We start from the raw sequence: 21,575 nt of genomic DNA on the forward strand, positions 1-21,575 counted from the left end.
GGGGACGGTCCAATCAGGAGAAGGGAAGGGGTCATAGTGCAATCACCAGTCCCCTCGCGAGCCGTTGCTGTCAATCCAAGCTGCCTCCGTGCGAAGCTCCACATAGAACATTACAGCGCAGTGCAGGCCCTTCGGCCCCCGACCAGTGAAACCAATCTAAAGCCCATCTAACCTACACTATTCCAATATCATCCATATGTTTATCCAATGACCATTTAAATGCCCTTAATGTGCTTTACCCATCACTGCAACCTACCCCCAGCAACGCCTCAACACACACCGCGTAAGCGAATGCTTTTTTTTACCGTATAAACGTTTGGGGCTCCGTCCCCCTCCTGACTTGTGCCTGCGATAGTTTTTCACTGGCCCAAAATCACTTTGCAACTAACCTTCAAACTGTAACCAGATGGGACACCCAAATAGTGCACAAGGGAAGTCCGACTAGAAAGGAGAATTTTCATACAATAATAGAAATTGACAGAATGCAGAATATTATTAAAATGCTAACAATGTCTCATAGAATCTCATGATGTGGAGCTGCCGGCGTTGGACTGGGGTAAACACAGTAAGAAGTCCCACAACACCAGGTTAAAGTCCAACAGGTTTATTTGGTAGCACAAGCCACAAGCTTTCGGAGCGCTGCCCCTTCATCAGGTGAGTGGGAGTTGTGTTCACAAACAGGGCATATACAGACACAAACTCAGTTTGCAAAATAATGGTTGGAATGCGAGTCTTTACAGGTAATCAAGTCTTAAAGGTATAGACAATGTGATTATTTTGAATAACATTGTGATTCAATTATCACTTGCGCTGAAGCATCCTATTGACCAATAGTCCTCTGTCCAAAACCTTCAATTCTCCCAGTGAGAAATTGTGTTCTCTATTCCCCTGTACCCTATCGGTGAAAATCACAACCTTTCACTATTCACCCAAAGTAAATTTCTCCAGTTTCGCTCATGACTTGTTGCACCTCTCTTAACATGTTGCTACCATCATTCCTGACTGTGCAGCAAGTGCTGAGATTCAAGTCCATTGCAATTCCGAGTCTTCCACTCTGATCTGTGAAGCAGGCTGATTTACGGCATTCCAGGCTATTCCACCATCCAACATCTAAGCAGATGATTGTTACTTGCAAGAGCCATTGTGGGACTAATGTTTAGAACCCTAGTGTTTGATGATATAGAAAGATATTCACCCCTTTTGATATGGTTTGATTTATTATTGTCACGTGTATTAGTATACAGTGAAAAGTATGGTTTCTTGCATGCGATACAGAGAAAGCATACCGTTCATAGAGTACATAGGGAAGAAGGAAAGGAGAGGATGCAAACTTTAGTGTTATTCATAGCTAGTGTGTAGAGAAAGATCAACTTAATATAAAGTCAGTCCATTCAAAAGTCTGACAGCAGCCGGGAATAAGCTATTCTTGAGTCGGTTGGTATATGATCTCAGACTCTTTGTCATAGACAGTGAAGTGTTGGAGCAATCCAGAGCCAATCTAATTGCCCAAATGTTTTACCTCCACATCCTTTAAAAAATGCAATGTTTAATTCTATCTCAGCAACTAGCATAATTAAGGACCTCACACACTCAGGACATTCTCTCTTCCACCTTCTTCCGTCGGGAAGAAGATACAAAAGTCTGAGGACACGTACCAACTGACTCAAGAACAGCTTCTTCCCTGCTGCCATCAGATGGACCTACCTCGCATTAAATTGATCTTCCTCTACACCCTAGCTATGGCTGTAACACTACATTCTGCACACTCTCCTTTCCTTCTCTATGAACGGTATGCTTTCTCTGTATAGCATGCAATAAACAATACTTTTCACTGTATACGAATACATGTGACAATAATAAATCAAATCAAATCAAAACTACCTATGACAAGATATTTCATGCTCAAACAACTCTTTGGATAAAAAAAATGTTGCTTTGCTTCTCAGCTCTTAATCACTGATTCCTCAGCCAGTGGAAATGGTCTTTCGCTATTGACACCATCATGTTCCTCCATAATTTTAAGAAATATCAATCAAATCTCTTGTCCTTCCTTTCCTCCAGTAGAAATAATACCAGTGTAAATGTCTCTTCCCACCATTGAATCTAAGATTTACACTTTCTAAGCTTTAATGTCTTTTCTGTAGTGACTAACTATGTTGTAACTAATGTTTTGTGCAAATTTAATATTACATTGTACTTTGTGCCCCTAATCAGAAATGGTTGGTCTTATTCAAGTCTTTATCTACTTGCACACACCTTTCAAATATTATGTGTTCAGATCCCCAAGATTCTCTGTTCATTTACACTCTTAACTGTTTTTGCATTGAGAATATACTGTTAGATACGGAGGTTGACCCCCTTTTGAAAAGTGACGTCGAATCCCCCAAAGAGGAATACCTCTCCTCATAATCTGTTAAAAGTGCGTGGGAAGGTGAGCTGTTCTTCAGTAACGTTCAGTGGAAAACTAACAGAAATACTTGACACTCACTTTAAAATGAACACTTATCAATTTATTTATTTAACTAACAGGGAACTTTAACTAAACAAGTAACATACTGAACAAAATAAGATTCTAATGGAATGCTGTTCAAATAAATACAATATCCATTCATTAACAAAAAATATAATAATAGAATTCATTAACTCTCAGAAAAATACAACCAGGTTTTGTGGCTTTCAGAAACTTCTGGAGTTCCTCTGTTGATCCCTCTGTCTGAGAGTTCTTTCTGATTTGGTACCTTTTGCTAGTTAGATGGTGTGTTCTCCTAAGAGATATCTGAAGCTGGCAGAGTTGAGAGCTGCTCTCTCCCTCTCGAGGCTTGAGAGGTGGCAGTTCTTCCGTTGCTCTCCTGTTTTTCCCCACATATGATGACCTATCAATTTTCCTACGATAGGATTGGCCTGATGTTGTCAAAATCATCAAATTCAAATCTTACAGGTTCTTGGTAGCTAAGTGCCTGCCTTAAATTGATTGGGCTAAATAAATAAAAATGTTGTCTTGTCAAGACTACTGCTTGAGTTTTTGATACAAATGTTTCAGCTTGGACTCTGTACGTACTCTGCATTTTAAACCTCCAAGCACTGAAACAAAGCACCAGCTTTTAAAAGGACACTGCAATTTTTTTTCCCTCTCGCATTTTTACAATATTCTTTACATCTTTACTAACATCAAATTCCAACTTCACAAGCTCAACTTCGCAACAATACTCACATCAATTGTTTTATCCGACAAACTATTACCTCACATTTACTTGCATTAAATTGTACCTCAGTAACACTCCATTTTAACTATCCTCCCATTCTGCTAACCTGGTTAAGTTTTCCAAGTTTTTTATAGTTCACCTTGCTGTGTACCGAACCACTTTGTCATAGAATCTTAAAGCATAGGAAGCCATTCAGCTGTGATGTCCATGACAATCAAATACATTGCTAAATACTCACATGGATAACATCCTGGATTGGGGAAAACGCCCGTGGATGCAACTCAGCATAGATTTATGGCTCTTTCAAAAGTAGCAAAACATCGCAAGGCAGTCTAATGCTGTTCATTACCTTCACCACTGAATGTGGACAGAGGAAATATTTATGCTCCTTAGTCTGTATACATCTCAAAACTAATGGATGGGTTTCATTAAAACTTAGTAATTAGTTAGGATACAGCCCAAAGGAAACTGTTTGGTGAAGATGCATATCCAGATCTTGGCGAAGGAGAATGATTTGGTTCTGGGGATCAGAACACTGAGCTGGTGAGATGCTTTGGATCCCTGGGCCTGCACTTTCATCCTCAATGTGGGAATTTCAAGTTGGGCTGTGTAGCAGTACCTGCCTACCGGATGTTCATCGTAGGATGGCAGGGATGGTCTGCAGTTGGGACCAATACGTCTGGAGGCAGGCCCAGGGGGAATGGAGGCAGGTAGAATGTTTTCCGGCCAAAGAACAAAGATCTTTAACCATTTCCTCCTCACCTTATAGGTCATTTCATGTTGTTTCCCCAAGTCTGTTTTTCTTGCCCCTTCTCCTGTTCTTTTCCTTCTAGATGTGGTTTATAGAGACTAGAAGCAGGAGTAGGCCAATCAGCCCTTTGCGCCTGCTCTGCCATTCATTTTGATCATTGAATTCAATATCTGGATCCCCCCTTTCTCCCATATCCCTTGATCCCTTTAGCCCCAAGAGCTATATTTAATTTCTTCTTGAAATCACACAACTTTTTGGCCTCAACTACAATCTGTGGTAGTGAAATCCACACATTCACCACCCTCTGGGTGAAGAAATCTGTCCTCACCTCAGTTCTAAAAGGTTTACCCCTTATCCTCAAGCTATGACCCCTATTTCTGGACTCCTCCACCATTGGGAACGTTCTTTCTGAAAATACCCTGTCTAACCCTGTTAGAATTTTATACGTTTCTATGAGATCCCCTCACTCTTCTAAACTCCAGTGAATATAATCCTATCCAACTTGGTCTCTCCTTATATGACAGACTTGCCATCCCAGGAATCAGCCTAGTAAACCTTCGCTGTACTCCCTCTATAGCAAGGACATCCTTCCTCAGATAAGGACACGAAAACTACACACAATACTCCAGATGTGGCCTCACCAACGCCCTGTACAATTGCAGCAAAACATCCCTACGCCTATACTCAAATCCTCTCGCTATGAAGGCCGACATACCATTTGACTTCTTTACTGCCTGGTGTACCTGCGTGCTTACTTTCAGCGACTGATGCATGAGGACTCCAACATCTCGTTGAGTATCGACCTCCCTCAATTTACACCCATTCAAGTAATAATCTGTCTTCCTATTATTGCTACCAAAGTGGATAACCTCACATTTATCCACATTATACTGCATCTGCCATGCAGATGCCCACACACTCAGCCTGTCCAAATCATGCTGAAGCATCCTCCTCACAGCTCACCCTCCCACCCAACTTTGTATCATCTGCAAATTTGGAGATAATACATTCAGTTCCCTGGTCCAAATCATTCATAAACAAAGTGAACAGTTGGGGTCAGATTCCTGCAAACCCCACTAGTCACTGACTGCCAATCAGAAAAAGACCCATTTATGCCAACTCTTTGCTTCATATTTGCTAACCAGCTTTCTATCCATCAAGACATTACCTGCAATCCCACGTGCTTTAACTTTACGTAGTATTCTGTTACGTGAGACCTTGTCGAAAGCCTTCTGAAAGTCTACATAAGCCACATCCACTGGTTCTCTTCAGTCGACTCTACTAGTTACATCCTCAAAAAATTCCAATAGATTCGTCAAACACAATTTCCCTTTTGTAAATCCATGCTGACTTTGTCTGATTATACCACTGCCTTCCAAATGCCGAGTTATGAAATCCTTGATAATATACTCTAGTAACTTCCCCAATACCATGGTTTCGTGAGAGGGAGGTCATGCTTCACTAACCAGATGGAGTTTTTTGAAGAAGTGACTAGAATGGTTGACGAGGGAAGGGCCGTGGATGTCGTCTATATGGACTTTAGTAAAGCATTTGACAAAGTCCCTCATGGTAAGTTGGTGCAAAAGGTTGGATCTCATGGGATAAAGGGGGAGGTGGCTAGATGGGTGGAGAACTGGCTTGGTCACAGAAGGTGGTAGTGGAAGGGTCTTTTTCCGGCTAGATGCCTGTGACTAGTGGTGTTCCGCAGGGCTCTGTATTGGGACCTCTGCTGTTTGTGATTTATATACGCGATCTGGAAGAAGGTGTAACTGGGGTGATCAGTAAGTTTGCGGACAACACGAAAATGGCTGGACTTGCAGATAGTGAGGAACATTGTCAGAGGCTACAGAAGGATATAGATAGGCTGGAAATTTGGGCAAAGAAATGGCAGATGGAGTTCAATCCAGATAAATGCGAAGTGATGCATTTTGGTAGAACTAACGTAGGCGGGAGCTATACGATAAATGGCAGAACCATAAAGGGTGTAGATACACAGAGGGACCTGGGTGTGCAAGTCCACAGATCCTTGAAGGTGACGTCACAGGTGGAGAAGGTAGTGAAGAAGGCATATGGCATGCTTGCCTTTATAGGACGGGGCATAGAGTATAAAAGTTGGGGTCTGATGTTGCAGTTGTATAGAACGTTGGTTCGGCCGCATTTGGAATACTGCGCCCAGTTCTGGTCGCCACACTACCAGAAAGACGTGGAGGCTTTAGAGAGAGTGCAGAGGAGGTTTACCAGGATGTTGCCTGGTATGGAGGGGCTTAGTTATGAAGAGAGATTGGGTAAACTGGGGTTGTTCTCACTGGAAAGACGGAGGATGAGGGGTGACCTAATAGAGGTGTATAAAATTATGAAAGGCATAGATAGGGTGAACGGTGGGAAGCTTTTTCCCAGGTCGGTGGTGATGTTCACGAGGGGTCATAGGTTCAAGGTGAGGGGGGGGGAGGTTTAACACTGATATCAGAAGGACGTATTTTACACCGAGGGTGGTGGGGGCCTGGAATGCACTGCCGGGCAAGGTGGTGGAGGCGGACACACTGGGAACGTTTAAGACTTATCTAGATAGCCACAATAACGGAGTGGAAATGGAGGGATACAAAAGAATGGTCTAGTTTGGACCAGGGAGCGGCGCGGGCTTGGAGGGCCAAAGGGCCTGTTCCTGTGCTGTATTGTTCTTGTAATACCGATATTAGGCTCACTGGTCTATAGTTCCCCGTTTTCTCTCTACCTCCCTTTTCGAATAGTGGGCTCACATTAGCCACCCTCCAATCTGTAGGAACAATTCCAGAGTCCAAAGAACTTTGGAAAATAACCATCTACTGTTTCCAGGCCACTTCCTTAAGTACTCCGGGATGAAGACTATCAGGACCTGGAGATTTATCCACCTTCAATCCCATCAATTTCCCCAAAACCATTTCTCTACTAATGCTGATTTTCTTCAGCTCCTCAACATGTTTCTCTCAGCACTTCTGGTACATTATTCATGTCTTCCTTTGTGAAAATGGAAGCAAAGTACAAATTTAATTCCTCAGCCATTTTATTCCCCGTTATGAATTCTCCCGTTTATGACTACATTCGTTTTTGTCCATCCTTTTCCTCTTTACATATCTATAGAAACTGTTAGTCAGTTTTTATGTTCCCTGCTAGCTTACTTTCATACTCCATTTTTCGCTTCTTAATCAATCCCTTGGTTCCTTTGCTAAATTTTAAACTGCTCCCAATCCTCAGGCCTATTGCTTTTTCTTGCCAATTTGTATGCTTCTTCCTTGAATCTGATACAATCTCTAATTTCCCTTGAAAGCCATGGGTTGGCCACAATTCCCTGACCACTCTTGCGCCAAACCTGAAACTTCAGTTGTCTTGCATTTTCTTGCTAGTTGTAGTTGACCTGCTGAGTATCTGCAGGAATTTCTGTTTTTGTTTCAGACTTACAGCATCTACACTCTTTTGCTTTTTGTTGGAATACACAACATTGGAGACATTATCCACTGATTGGACTGAAGTGAATTTGAATTGTATTCCATTTCAACTCAATGAAATGCCACTGACAGCAGCACTAAAGTTACAATTTAAACATTAAAGTCTGTTATAGTGCTGCCATTTACGAGAATCAATTAAGTGAATCCATCTAAATTAAGCCAATTAAAGCTTAGTTAGGGGGAGGGAGAGGAGTTGGAAATTAGATCAATTAAATGTAGTTTGCGCGAACCAGCCATTGGACATTAAGTAAATTCATTAATCCATGTGTTCTGCCTTGGGAGGAGCAGACTTGGAAGGAATTCAATAAATAAATGATTTTGGCTTAAATGCATGGACCTGGGCACCAAGTGAGAGCCATCAGCTGTGACTTAAGCAATTAATTAAAATATACCCAGAGTAAATTCAATTAACCTTTGGCAATCATGTCAGCAACAAAGTTAATAAATTTGACACTGAACAAATGAAAGTGGAAAGCCACAAACTCTGGCACCGCAGGGGCTGGGGTGCATTATAGACCCCGAGAACCACATTATGATTTAATGTTTTAAGTTTCCTTTGTATTTTGGTTCTGTTCGGGCTGTTCCCCCTCCTTTTGGGGAGCTGCCCCTTTTACTTTTCCCAACATTGACTGGGACAGCCATAGTATTAGAGGGTTGGATGGAGATAAATTTGTTGAATGTATTCAGGAGGAATTTCTCATTCAGTATGTGGATGGCCTGACTAGAGAGGGGGCAAAACTTTACCTCCTCTTGGGAAATAAGGAAAGGCAGGTAACAGAAGTGTTAGTGAGGGATCACTTTGGGACCAGTGACCATAATTCTATTAGTTTTAAGATAGCTATGGAGAATGATAGGTCTGTCCCAAAAGTTAAAATTCTAAATTGGGGCAAGGCCAATTTTGATGGTATCAGGCAGGAACTTTCAAAAGTTAATTGGGGGAGTCTGTAGGAAGGCAAAGGGACATCTGGTAAGTGGCGTGCTTTCAAAAGTGTGTTAACCAGGGTTCAGGGTAAACACATTCCCCTTAGAGCGAAGGGCAAGGCTGGCAGAAGTCGGGAACCCTGGATGACTCGGGATATTGAGGCCCTGGTCAAGAAGAAGAAAGAGGCACATGACGTGCATAGGCAGCTGGGATCAAGTGACTCTCTTCAAGAGTATAGGGGGTGTAGGAGTAGAGTTAAGAGAGAAATCAAGAAGGCAAAAAGGGGACACGAAATTGTTTTGGCAGATAAGGCAAAGGAGAATCCAAAGAGCTTCTACAAATACATAAAGGGCAAAAGAGTAACAAGGGAGAGAGTAGGGCCTCTTAAGGATCAACACGGTCATCTATGTGTGGATCCACAAGAGATGGGTGAGATCCTAAATGAATATTTCTCATCAGTATTTACTGTTGAGAAAAGCATAGATGTTAGGGAACTTGGGCTAATAAATAGTGAGGCCTTGAGGAGTGTACATATTACAGAGGAGGAGGTGCTGGAAGTTTTAAAGCGCATCAAGGTAGATTACCAGAACAAGGCTTCAGATCTTTATCCATAAATCCCCGGGACCTGATGAGGTATATTCCAGGACGTTGTGGGAGGCTAGGGAGGAAATTGCGGGTCCCCTAGCCGAGATATTTGAATCATCGTTAGTCACGGGTGAGGTGCCTGAAGATTGGAGAGTGGCAAATGTTGTGCCTTTGTTTAAAAAGGGTGCAGGGAAAAGCCTGGGAACTACAGGCCAGTGAGCCTCACATCTGTGGTGGGTAAATTGTTGGAAGGTATTTTGAGAGACAGGATCTACAGGCATTTAGAGATGCAAGGACTGATTAGGGATAGTCAGCATAGCTTTGTGAGTTGAAAATCATGTCTCAAATTTAATTGAGTTTTTTGAAGGGGTAACCAAGAAGGTAGAAGAGGGCAGTGCAGTTGATTTTGTCTACACGGACTTTAGCAAGGCCTTTGATAAGGTACCGCATGGTAGGTTGTTGCATAAAGTTAAATCTCACGGGATCCAGGGTGAGGTATCTAAATGGATACAAAATTGGCTTCTTGACAGAAGCCAGAGGGTGGTTGTAGAGAGTTGTTTTTCAAACTGGAGGCCTGCGACCAGTGGTGTGCCTCAAGAATCAGTGCTGGGCCCACTGTTATTTGTCATTTATATTAATGATTTGGATGAGAATATAGGGGGCATGGTTAGTAAGTTTGCAGATGACACCAAGATTGGTGGCATGGTGGACAATGAAGAAAGTTATCTCCAATTGCAACAGGATCTTGATCAATTGGGCCAGTGGGCTGACAAATGGCAGATGGAGTTTAATTTAGACAAATGCGAGGTGATGCATTTTGGTAGATTGAACCAGGGCAGGACTTACTCAGTTAATGGTATGGCGTTGGGGAGTGTTACAGAACAAAGAGATCTAGGGGTACAAGTTCATAGCTCCTTGAAAGTGGAATCATAGGTGGACAGAGTGAAGAAGGCATTCGGCATACTTGGTTTCATCGGTCAGAACATTGAATACAGGAGTTGGAATGTCTTGTTGAAGTTGTACAAGACATTGGTACGGTCACACTTGGAATACTGTGTGCTATTCTGGTCACCCTATTATAGAAACAGTGCAGAAAAGATTTACTAGGATGCTACTGGGACTTGATGGATTGAGTTATAAGGAGAGGCTAAATAGACTGGGACTTTTTTCTCTGGAACGTAGGAGGCTGAGGGGTGATCTTATAGAGGTCTATAAAATAATGAGGGGCATAGACAAGGTAGATAGTCAATATCTTTTCCCAAAGGTAGGGGAGTCTAAAACTAGAGGGCATAGGCTTAAGGTGAGAGGGGAGAGATACAAAAGTATCCAGAGGGGCATTTTTTCACACAGAGGCTGGTGAGTGTCTGGAACAAGCTGCCAGAGGTAGTAGTAGAGGCGGGTACAATTTTATCTTTTAAAAAACATTCAGTTACATGGGTACGATGGGTATAGAGGGATATGGGCCAAATACGGGCAATTGGGATTAGCTTAGGGGTTTTTTAAAAAAAGGGCGGCATGGACAAGTTGGGCCGAAGGGCCTGTTTCCATGCTGTAAACCTCTATGACTTTTTGTCCCCGAGTTCATTTGAGTTAGTTTATTTGTTTTGCTCTAAAAGAGGGAGCCACAAACTGTTGATTGACCTCTGTCACCAGCACTATAAAAAAGCATTTCTTTAGACTTCGAGCCACACACAGTATCTTTCCATAGACATACTCACACATACACAAAATAAACTTTGTTTATGGGACTGAGCGTTTTACTTATATACAATGTTAAAATTATACATCCATTAACAGCCACAGAGTGCAGAACATAAATCTGTGTAGACATATTACATTTTAAAATGGTTCAACACATCATACTGAACATAGGTTAAAATATTAGCACTTGTAAATACAAGCAAACTAGATACTAATGAGAGAAGGGGAGGAAAGAATCAAAGTACAATATCATCCTCAAACTCAATAATGTAACTAATTATGCACAACAGATCGTGTAAATTTTGAATGCCTCCCTGGTTAAAATATTAGCATATATATTTACAAGCAAACTAGATACTAGTGAGAGAAAAGGATCAAAGTCAAATACATCATCCATTAACTCATCAAAAATGTAATTAATTTTGCACAGCAGATTTTGTGTTAATTTTGAATGCCTCCCAAGTCATATTCAATATTGGTGAGCAGTCTGATAGTTATAATTCAGATTTCTACAAGGGCAATTTAAATATCCATCAAAAATTAATTTAAAAGCTTTGTTTTATAGTTTATATATTGTATGGTATGAATTGAAGACCAAACATAATTGTAGTTTAAATTCACTGCAACATGAAATTAGCAAGTAAAAAAAAGTTCAATTTAAAAGATATATTTAAAAATAAAATTAAAACAAAATTCTGACTTTTCATGTTTAACACATCTATTTACCAAGAGGAGTTCAAGAATGCAGTTCTTCCCAGTATGATAGAAAGCATGCAGTGACGGGATGATATAGATGCTGAGCTTCACTTTGCTCTTCACCACTGATTACAATTGGAAAAGAAAATCAATTGCATGGATCTACTTCATCAAGTGGATTATTCTCAAGCTGCAAAACAATTTCCTTCAATTCAGGATCCTTGGCCCAGTTCACTCCGCTGGAAAGAACAACACCCTGTTAAAATAAAAAAAGTCAACAATCGTGATTACTTTTCAAATAAATGTGGAAAATCCATTATTGATAAAGTCAAAATTTGCAGGTTAGTACTAAAATTGTTTTACACATTTTTCACAAAGTTCCCTGGTGACACAATTAGTAAAGGCAACATGTAATGAAGCTTTATGAACCAAAGCATAACAGGTTCAATTTCCACTGTGTCAAGAAAGCTGACCTCAGCTAAGATTTCAATAGAGACACTGCAACTAACTTCTGGACTAATTAGTCACAGTTTCTGATCTTTATTGGAGGTTATCATCCTTCAGGTGACATAAACAAATAATCTATCTGCCTCAAATTGTAAACAAAGATACTGGAAACAGTAGGAAGGGCAGGCAGTACATGTGGCGAGGGGAAGATAGGGTTAGCATTTTAGATTAATGACTTTTTGTCAAAACTGGGAGAGAATACAGAGGAAGAGGCAGCAAGAAGAAACAGAGCAAGGGGGAAAACATGTAATTAAGTGGAGGACAGGACATGTCCAAGTTGTACTGGGTTGAGAAAAAAGGCAATGAGACAAGGGGGACAGAAATTGTCCAGGGAATCATAAACCATTCTGCTTAACATTGATGGAAGGAAAGATAATGGAATCTCTTCTGAGTACAGTAGAACATCTAAAAATGTGAAATATAATAATGGATAGAATCATACAATTCCTACAGTGCAGGAGGCCGCCATTTGGCCCATTGAGTCTGCACTGACCACAATCCCATCAGGCCCTATCCCCGTAATCCTACATATTTACCCTGCTAATCTCCCTGACATTAATGGGCAATTTAGCATGGCCAATCAACCCAACCCGCACATCTTTGGAGTGTGGGAGGAAACCAGAGCATCTGGAGGAAACCCACACAAACATGGGGAGAATGTGCAAACTCCACACAGAATATATTATTTTATTTATTTATTAGTCACAAGTAAGGCTTACATTAACACTGCAATGAAGTCACTGTGAAATTCCCCTAGTTGTCACACTCCGGCGCCTGTTCGGGTCAATGCACCTAACCCGCATGTCTTTCGGAACTTGGGAGGAAGCCGGAGCACCCAGAGGAAACTCTCAGGCACGGGGAGGACATGCAAACTCCACACAGACAGTGACCCAAGCCGGGAATTGAACCCGGGTCTTTGGCGCTGTGAGGCAGCAGTGCTAACCACTGTGCCACCGTGCCGCCCTAGTCAGCATGATTTCAAAAGGGAAAAGCTATGCTTGAGTAACATAACTGAAGTTTATGAGAAGATAACAGAGGAGTAGACAATTATAATGCAGATGTAATTTATCTTAAATTTCAAGAGGTCTTCGATAAAGTGCCCTATAATAGACTAATGAATAAGGTCAGAGAAAGTGGAGTCAGAGAACAAGTGGCAGAACGGATGGTTAACTGGCTTCAAGACAGAACGTAGGTAGTGGGAGTGAAGTGTAGTTATTCAATATGACAAAAGTTGGGAAGTGGTGTTCTACATAATCAGTGTTGGGGTCACTGCTGTTCATAATTTACATTATTGCTTTGAACTTTGGAATAAAAAATATCTAAATTTGCAGATGAAACCAAATTGGGGGAATTGAAAATACTTAGGTGATCTGCAACACATTAATAAATTTGCCAAATGAGTAAATGAAATTTAACACCGATAAATATAAGGTTGTACATTATGAGTTGTGCCAGAGATTAACAAGGCAATAAAATAAGCAACCCAAGTATGAGGCTTTATTTCTAGAATGAGAATTGAAAAATAGGGAAGTAGAGAACCTTGATGAAAGATAGGAGAAGGCTGGTTGAGTCAAATGGCCTGTTTCCTTGTCATTTGTAGAATGTAGAAAATAAATAAAAGATGTAGCCAAGAATTACAGAACATTTAAGTGTTGACAATAGAATAGCAAAAAAGAAAAAAAACAACTTCTTTCACCTCCACCTTAATCCTGGGCCACTGACACCCTCTGCTTTTCTAAATTTTCCATGCTTTCATTCTCTGTTACTATTCTGCTCCAACATCAACTGGTTCTAGCAAGATTATCAACCCAAAGCATTAACCCTATCTTCTTCACCTCACAGATGGTGTTAAATGTGGTCATTTTCTACTTAAATTTCAGATTTCCAGCATCTGCAGAATTTTGTTTCTTATTTGCTTATTCCTGCATCACTATTCAAAGGTGCAAGGAGTTTTCCTGGCGTCCCAGGTAACCTTGTTCCTGAAAGCAGTACTGTCAAGATTAACTGATCACTCACCTCATTACTCGTTGTAGCAGCTGTCTGTGCTCAAAATGAATGCTGCATTTTTCTGCGTAACTGTCAAAATACTTCTAAACTGAATTTATTATTTGTGAAATGTTTTAAAGTATTCTGTGCATTAAGGTACGGATCAGAAACCCCAAAGTTTGTTATGAAGCCCATCGAGACCCAACAGTTTTTTTTATTTTGGCTTAGTATGAGGATAAGGTGTTTCACTCCAGGTGTGATTCTATCGACACACTAAAAAACTTTACTTAACAATACACTTTAACTATAGTGATTGAATTAGCTAAACTTTTACCAATTAAAGTACTTAAACATGACAGGATACAACTCTTAACCGCTAACCTTTCTCTATTTGTTCCAATTCAAGCAATATTTCTCTTATAGATTTAAACTCCTCTTCAAAATCAGTTTAGCAGTACACAGACTTACGTGCTTCTACTTTAGCTGCCAGTCCTCAAGAAGGAGATAGAGAGAGGAAGACCTATTTCCCCAACAGGTCCCAAACAGCTGCCTCAAGAGAGAGAGAGAGAGACACCGCCTGCTTCTTTCAGAACCCAACAGTAACTGCCCGCTTTTCCCTGTAAGCTTAGCTCCTCTCCTTGAGCACATGACTCTGTCAATCAACCTAATCAAAGCCCTACTCTGAAACCTAAGGGGAAAAAAATCAAATAAACAAAAAATAAACTTCGATTAAAACAAACACATCTCTGGCTAAAATCAATCATTGGCCTGCATTCTTTGAGCTGCCTGGTTTTCAGACAAATTGGCACGGTGTAAAACAGAGCTGAATTTTAAACATACTCCTTACAAGAAACATGATATGAATATAATTCTTAAAGGCACAGCATCATCACATGTGAGATGATACAAGACTACATAAAAGCAAGTTTTGGTTTGCCTTTAATGATCCTGCCTGAAGTTTGTATCTAGGTACCTGTGGACGTTGAAAGAGGCTAGGATTAGATTCAGTGACAATGCTCGAAGCAGATGAATAGCCTTCCAACACTTGGGTGGAGTTCTATGCTATGATTTCTCCAAATTATTTTATTGGGAGGAAATTGCTGGCTACAAGTCCTCGTGAAAATCCTGAAAACCATGGTCCTGCTGACCAGGATCACGTATGAAGCATGAATATCTGGTGAGGTTCTAGACTAAGCCCGAATTATAAATGTGAGGAAGTCAAAGCATTCAGGAAAGGAAGGGAGGACATCTCAAAAGGCAATTGAGAAAATTCCATGATCGATATTTAAATATATAAAATAAAGCAAATGTATAGCATTTAAATATTAGTGTTAGTTATTATATGTTGGCAAACTCCACCTGCAAAACCTTCTGAATTAATGTCACCATTTTCACGTGCTCTAGCAGATTTTTCTCTCCACGTTTTGGAAGTTCATTCTCCAATTGTTGAATCAACTGTTGTTGTTTCTTCTTTTCAGCTCTCATGTTCTGCAATACACCTTGCATCTTTCGTTTTATCACTAAGTAAATAAAAACATGCATAGCTGTTTGAGTCTGTGGAGGATTGAGGATTAACACCCAATGTTGTATTTATTTTCAGAGGAGACCTGTACTAATCTCAAACTTGTTTGTACTTAATTACTAGTAACTATGTTAAAACACCCGTGTCTTTGTAAATATTAGCAATTTGTTCCTACTTGTACCTCCTAGCAGTTGGTTAAAACAGGCATTGGCAGATCTGGATGCAGTCACTGATGACTTGGCTTCCCGACAAAAAAAAATCTTAATTTTGAAATTAGAACTGGGTGGAATGATATACTCTAGCTAGTCAACAATTAATTTTATTGGTATAACAAAGTCGTGCCCTAAAACAATTCCACCAAAGTACATCTATACAATAATGAAACAAATGTATCTCTACTGTAATTACTTAGCCTCTGCTTTTGAACTTCAAGCACTGCATTCTCCAAAGTGTGAATTTCCTACAATAGAAAATAAAATCAGTAATTGGTCTTCATCAAAATCTCTCAATGTTTAATTTTAATCAAATGTTTATTATAATAATGATTAACTATTTAATTAAATAAATGAAGTAAAAGTGTCCACGTTTTGTGCACTCTTAGAGCTGAGCAACTGAATGTTCCCCATTTCAGGCAGTGTTAGCATTAAGCACTCTCAAGTCAGTTAGAGCACAGCCAAATACAAAGTAAAGTCTCCTCCATTCTGCCTCAATAATGTGCTTCAGCCCCTCCTAACCTCAGAACAGCACCATTCAATCTCAACCTGCTTCTGGAAATGATTTCATTTTACCAAACTGACAGAACTTTTTAAGGAAGTCACCAAGTTAGTGCATACAGGCAGCCCAGTCAGTGTATGTCCTGATTTTCAAAAAGCCTTTGATAAGGTGCCACATATTGGCCAGCAAATAAGATAGTAGTCTTGATGGAATAGATGAGAGATTTGGGGTTGGATAAAGAACTGACTTAAATTTTATAGGACAGAAGGAAGTTATTAATAATTTTGGTTTTGCACAAGAACCAGTTACAGGGTCCATAGAAATTGGTGTTAGAACCACTGCTTTTCACCATCTTTATCAATGATCTGGGTAAAGGTGTCAACCATTCACAAATCTGTGGGTGGTACAAAGAAATGTGCACGTATTAAAACCTTAGATGAGAAAAATAGATTTCCAGTGGATCTAGTTTGGGGAAGTGGGGGAACAGGTTAAGCATCTGGAAGATTGTGGCATGCTTGCTGCTGACCCAGCAGATATAAACCATACATGGCTGACTGCTCAAGGTTGCCAAGTAAGAAAATGAGTGGATATTTTAGTAATGCACGAATCCTTGAAGATCCACAAGCAGAGCTGTGGATATTTTGTATGTTTTGAATTTTTAAAAAAGCATGAGCCTGTATTGACAAGATTATTAAGTACAAAACTATACAGCAAATAATTGGCACCTTTACATGAAAAGAGTGCACTTCAGCTGCAGCTAGAAGTACAAACAAACATGCATTTCACATCTTTCATCATTCCAGGAGTGCTTTGCAACCTATTAATTACTTTTCAATTGTAGTCACTTGTTCTGTAGATAAACGCAGCAATCTTCACAATGCAAGACAAGATCTAACAAACGGCATTGAGACAAATAATCAGATAATCTATCTTCTTGTCAGTTGGTTGAAGAATAAATTATAGGGCAAATCATAGAATCCCTACAGTGCAGAGGAGGCCATTCAGTCCATCAACACTCAGACAGTGTCTTACCCAGGCCCTCTCTCCCGCCCTATCCCTCTAACACTGCACCATGGCCAATCCATCTAACCTACACATCTTGCGACACTAAAAGGCAATTTAGCATGTCCAATCCACTTAATCTGCACATCTTTTAACTGTAGGAGGAAACTGGAGCACCTGGAGGAAACTCAAACAGACACGCGGAGAAAGTGCAAACTCCGCACAGACAAGAAAACAGAGCACCTGGAGGCAACTCGCGCAGACACGTGGAGAAAGTGCAAACTCCACACAGTCACCTGAGGCTGGAATCGAACCTGGGTTCTTGGTGCTGTGAGGCAGTAATGCTAATCATTGTTGGCTCGAACACTGGAAGTACTCTGAATAAGCAGGGATCTCACAAAAAAAGAGGCACACCTGGCTTTTTTTTCCAAGGACTAGAATACGAGGGAGTAGATATTATGCTACTGCCACAAAAGACCTGGTTAGACCCTATCTGGAATATCACAAACAATTCTGAGAATTATATCTTAGGAAGTATATTGGTCTTGGAGAGGGAGTAGATTTACCAGCATAACATCTGGGCTCCAAGGGTCTGCATTCCCTCAAATTTAGAAGGATAAGCTTTCAAGATATTAAGGGGAACAGAAAGGGTAGATCGAGAGAAATTACTTCCACTGGTTGGGAGTCAAGGACTAGGAGACACAGCCTAAAAGTTAGAGTCAGGAGTGAAGTTAAACATTTCAACGTATAAAGGGTGATCACGGTATGGAACACTCTCCCACAAACATCAGTTGATGCTGGACGTTTGAAAAATTATAAATCTTAAATTATGGTATTGGGGGATATGGAACAAATACAAGTATATAGAGTTGAGTCACAGATCAATCAAAATCTCATTAAATGGCAGAAGGGTCTCGAGTGGCTAAATCATCTATTCCTGTTGCTGTACAAAAAGAAAGTCAATTGTAGTAGCTTATAACTGAAAATGCTGCTATTTAAAGTACCTGCAGATAATAAAACATTACAATGTTAGCAACAGTTTTCAAACCCATAACACAGGAGTTATTAATCATATTGCACTTACTTTCTGGGTTTCGAGAATCTCAGAGCAAAGACCTAAAGAGTGCTGGATTGTTTTCATTATCAACCTAAAAACAAACAATGATTTGTGATAAAAACTGACAACTTGAATTGTATACTATAATAATCATTGATTTTCACTGCTTTAGCCAAAGGGTGAAAACAAGCATTGAAGGGGTACTGCACTAATAAAAAAACACACCTATTTAATAGTCTGATTTAGCAGGCAATTTCAGGCTGGTGATGCTTATCAAGATCTGAACCTGCCTACAGGCAAAGAACAAAGAACAGTATAGCACAGGAAACAGGCCCTTCGGCCCTCCAAGCCTGTGCTGCTCCTTGGTCCAACTAGACCAATCGTTTGTATCCCTCCATTCCCAGGCTGCTCATGTGACTATCCAGGTAAGTCTTAAACGATGTCAGCGTGCCTGCCTCCACCACCCTACTTGGCAGCACATTCCAGGCCCCCACCACCCTCTGTGTAAAAAAACATCCCTCTAATATCTGAGTTATACTTCGCCCCTCTCACCTTGAGCCCGTGACCCCTCGTGAACGTCACTTCTGATCTGGGAAAAAGCTTCCCACTGTTCACCCTATCTATCTCCTTCATAATCTTGTACACCTCTATTAGATCTCCCCTCATTCTCTGTCTTTCCAGGGAGAACAACCCCAGTTTACCCAATCTCTCCTCATAGCTAAGACCCTCCATACCAGGCAACATCCTAGTAAACCTTCTCTGCACTCTCTCTAACGCCTCCACGTCCTTCTGGTAGTGCGGCGACCAGAACTGGACGCAGTACTCCAAATGTGGCCTAACCAGCGTTCTATACAGCTGCATCATCAGACTCCAGCTTTTATACTCTATACCCCATCCTATAAAGGCAAGCATACCATATGCCTTCTTCACCACCTTCTCCACCTGTGTTGCCGCCTTCAAGGATTTGTGGACTTGCACACCTAGGTCCCTCTGTGCTTCTATACTCCTGATGACTCTGCCATTTATTGTATAACTCCTCCCTACATTATTTCTTCCAAAATGCATCACTTCGCATTTATCCGGATTAAACTCCATCTGCCACCTCTCCGCCCAATTTTCCAGCCCATCTATATCCTGCTGTATTGCCCGACAATGCTCTTCGCTATCCGCAAGTCCAGCCATCTTCGTGTCATCCGCAAACTTGCTGATTACACCAGTTACACCTTCTTCCAAATCATTTATATATATCACAAATAGCAGAGGTCCCAGTACAGAGCCCTGCGGAACACCACTGGTCACAGCCCTCCAGCCGGAAAAAGACCCTTCGACCACTATCCTCTGTCTCCTATGGCCAAGCCAGTTCTCCACCCATCTAGCCACTTCTCCTTGTACCCCATGAGCCTTAACCTTCTTAACCAACCTGCCATGTGGGACTTTGTCAAATGCCTTACTGAAATCCATATAGACAACATCCACGGCCCTTCCTTCATCAACCGTTTTTGTCACTTCCTCAAAAAACTCCACCAAATTTGTAAGGCACGACCTCCCTCTTACAAAACCATGCTGTCTGTCACTAATGAGATTGTTCCGTTCTAAATGCACATACATCCTGTCTCTAAGAATCCTCTCCAACAACTTCCCTACCACGGACATCAAGCTCACCGGCCTATAATTTCCTGGGTTATCCCTGCTACCCTTCTTAAACAACGGGACCACATTCGCTATCCTCCAATCCTCAGGGACCTCACCCGTGTCCAAAGAAGCAACAAAGATTTCCGTCAGAGGCCCAGCAATTTCATCTCTCGTCTCCTTGAGCAGTCGAGGATAGATGCCATCAGGCCCTGGGGCTTTGTCAGTTTTAATGTTCCCTAAAAAACCTAACACTTCCTCTCTTGTAATGGAGATTTTCTCTAACGGGTCAACACCTCCCTCCGAGACACTCCCGGTTAACACGCCCCTCTCCTTCGTGAATACCGATGCAAAGTATTCATTTAGGATCTCCCCTATTCCCTTGGGTTCTAAGCATAATTCCCCTCCTTTGTCCCCGAGAGGTCCGATTTTCTCCCTGACAACTCTTTTGTTCCTAACGTATGAATAGAATAGGCATTAAACAGAAACTGACAGGTTTAGCACTCCACTGCTAATTAGACACAATTTTCATGGAAAAGTGTATGTCGTCTCATCCCACCAACTTCCACCAAAAGTGTGCTTAGTGGCATGGAAAAGCATGTTGCAGGATGGCAGAGAGACTAACGTACAGGCTATCAGATATAGCACTGGAGGTCCTGGTGGAGGATGTCCAGAGGATGGATGGATGTCTTGCAGGCACAAGAGGGAAAATGTGCTGTCTTACCCTTCCTCCTGCTATAGCTGCTACTGCTCTGCCTGACCTCCTACCATTTTTTTGGGGTCAGATCAAGATGCTGATAACCAATCACCCTTTCTCCTGGTGACTCATATATGGTGGAGCAGTACAGCACCTTCTCTTTTCATGTGAAATCCTTGGTATCATGTATTCCAGAAATTCTGTCAAGTGTTGGTGACATCTTGACAAAATGCCTAATCTCCTGATGTGTTTTGAATGTCCTCTTTCAGTAGCAATGACCATAAATTAGTGAATAGCCTTTTAAGGAAGAACTTTTTCTACACAAAGGGTGGTGGGTGTCAGGAATTCACTACTCGAATTGGCGGTGGAGGCAGAGACCCTAAACTCTTTTAAAAAGTACCTGGATCTGCACCTTAAGTGCTGAAAGCTACAGGGCTATGGGCTGGTGTCCTCGAGCTGGCCTGGACAAAATTGGCTGAACGGCCTTCTTGTGTGTTGTAACTTTTCTATAGTTTTATGGTAAGTGGTACTTGAAATAGACATCAGCAATGTGTTTATTCTCAAATAACTGGTTGCTGTTAGAAGAGGGTGTGGGTTGAAATGCCAGACACTAGAATGCCATGCAACCTCTCAAAATCCCAATTGTGCTTTTTGAAGAGACAGCTGTTTAACTGACCACTGGGCAGTCATTCTTAGCACTGGCTTTAACTCCTTAAATAGGATGGCATTTTATATTAAACAAAGGCTAAATATGCAACTCAGCTTAAGGCCTCAGCTTGGGCATCTCTTTAGTGCCTAAACTCTCTGACAAAAATCATCCCCGCAAGTTGCTGCATGCAGCATATTTTTAATACGTTTGCCACGAATAGGGAAAGCAGTTTATGGATGGAGGAATCATAGAATCCCTGCAGTGCAGGAAGAAGCTATTTGGCCCATCGAGCCCACACCGGCAACAATCCCATCCAGGCCCTATCCCCATAACCCTATGTATTTACCCTCATAATCTCCCTGACACTAAGGGGCAATTTAGCATGGCCAATCAATCTAACTCGCATATCTTTGAACTGTGGGAAGAAACTGGAGCACCTGGAGGAAACCCACGCAAACATGGGGAGAAGGTG

At 41.2% G+C, this 21,575-nt stretch overlaps 1 protein-coding gene and 1 long non-coding RNA gene across 3 annotated transcripts in view; one reads left to right on the forward strand and one right to left on the reverse strand.

Moving 5' to 3' along the window:
- Positions 1-53: 53 nt before the first annotated feature.
- On the forward strand, positions 54-18,354 carry LOC144495104 (uncharacterized). Its single transcript, XR_013498215.1, has 3 exons — positions 54-283; positions 521-654; positions 17,233-18,354. It is a non-coding gene; the product is annotated as an uncharacterized LOC144495104 (long non-coding RNA).
- cenph (centromere protein H) overlaps positions 10,667-21,575 on the reverse strand; it is a 29,706-nt gene continuing 18,797 nt past the window's right edge. The window contains exons 7-10 of one of the 2 annotated variants that reach the window (XM_078214991.1): positions 18,156-18,219; positions 15,764-15,815; positions 15,193-15,353; positions 10,667-11,596 (exon numbers count right to left, since the gene is read on the reverse strand). In XM_078214991.1, the coding sequence (XP_078071117.1) occupies positions 11,489-11,596; positions 15,193-15,353; positions 15,764-15,815; positions 18,156-18,219 (385 nt within the window). In that variant the 3' untranslated portion in view covers positions 10,667-11,488. The remainder of the gene's footprint in view (positions 11,597-15,192; positions 15,354-15,763; positions 15,816-18,155; positions 18,220-21,575) is intronic. The other variant, XM_078214992.1, reaches the window with a different exon arrangement.

This window comes from Mustelus asterias, chromosome 6 (genome assembly GCF_964213995.1).
Source record: "Mustelus asterias chromosome 6, sMusAst1.hap1.1, whole genome shotgun sequence".
In the NCBI taxonomy this organism is placed as follows: Eukaryota; Metazoa; Chordata; class Chondrichthyes; order Carcharhiniformes; family Triakidae; genus Mustelus; species Mustelus asterias.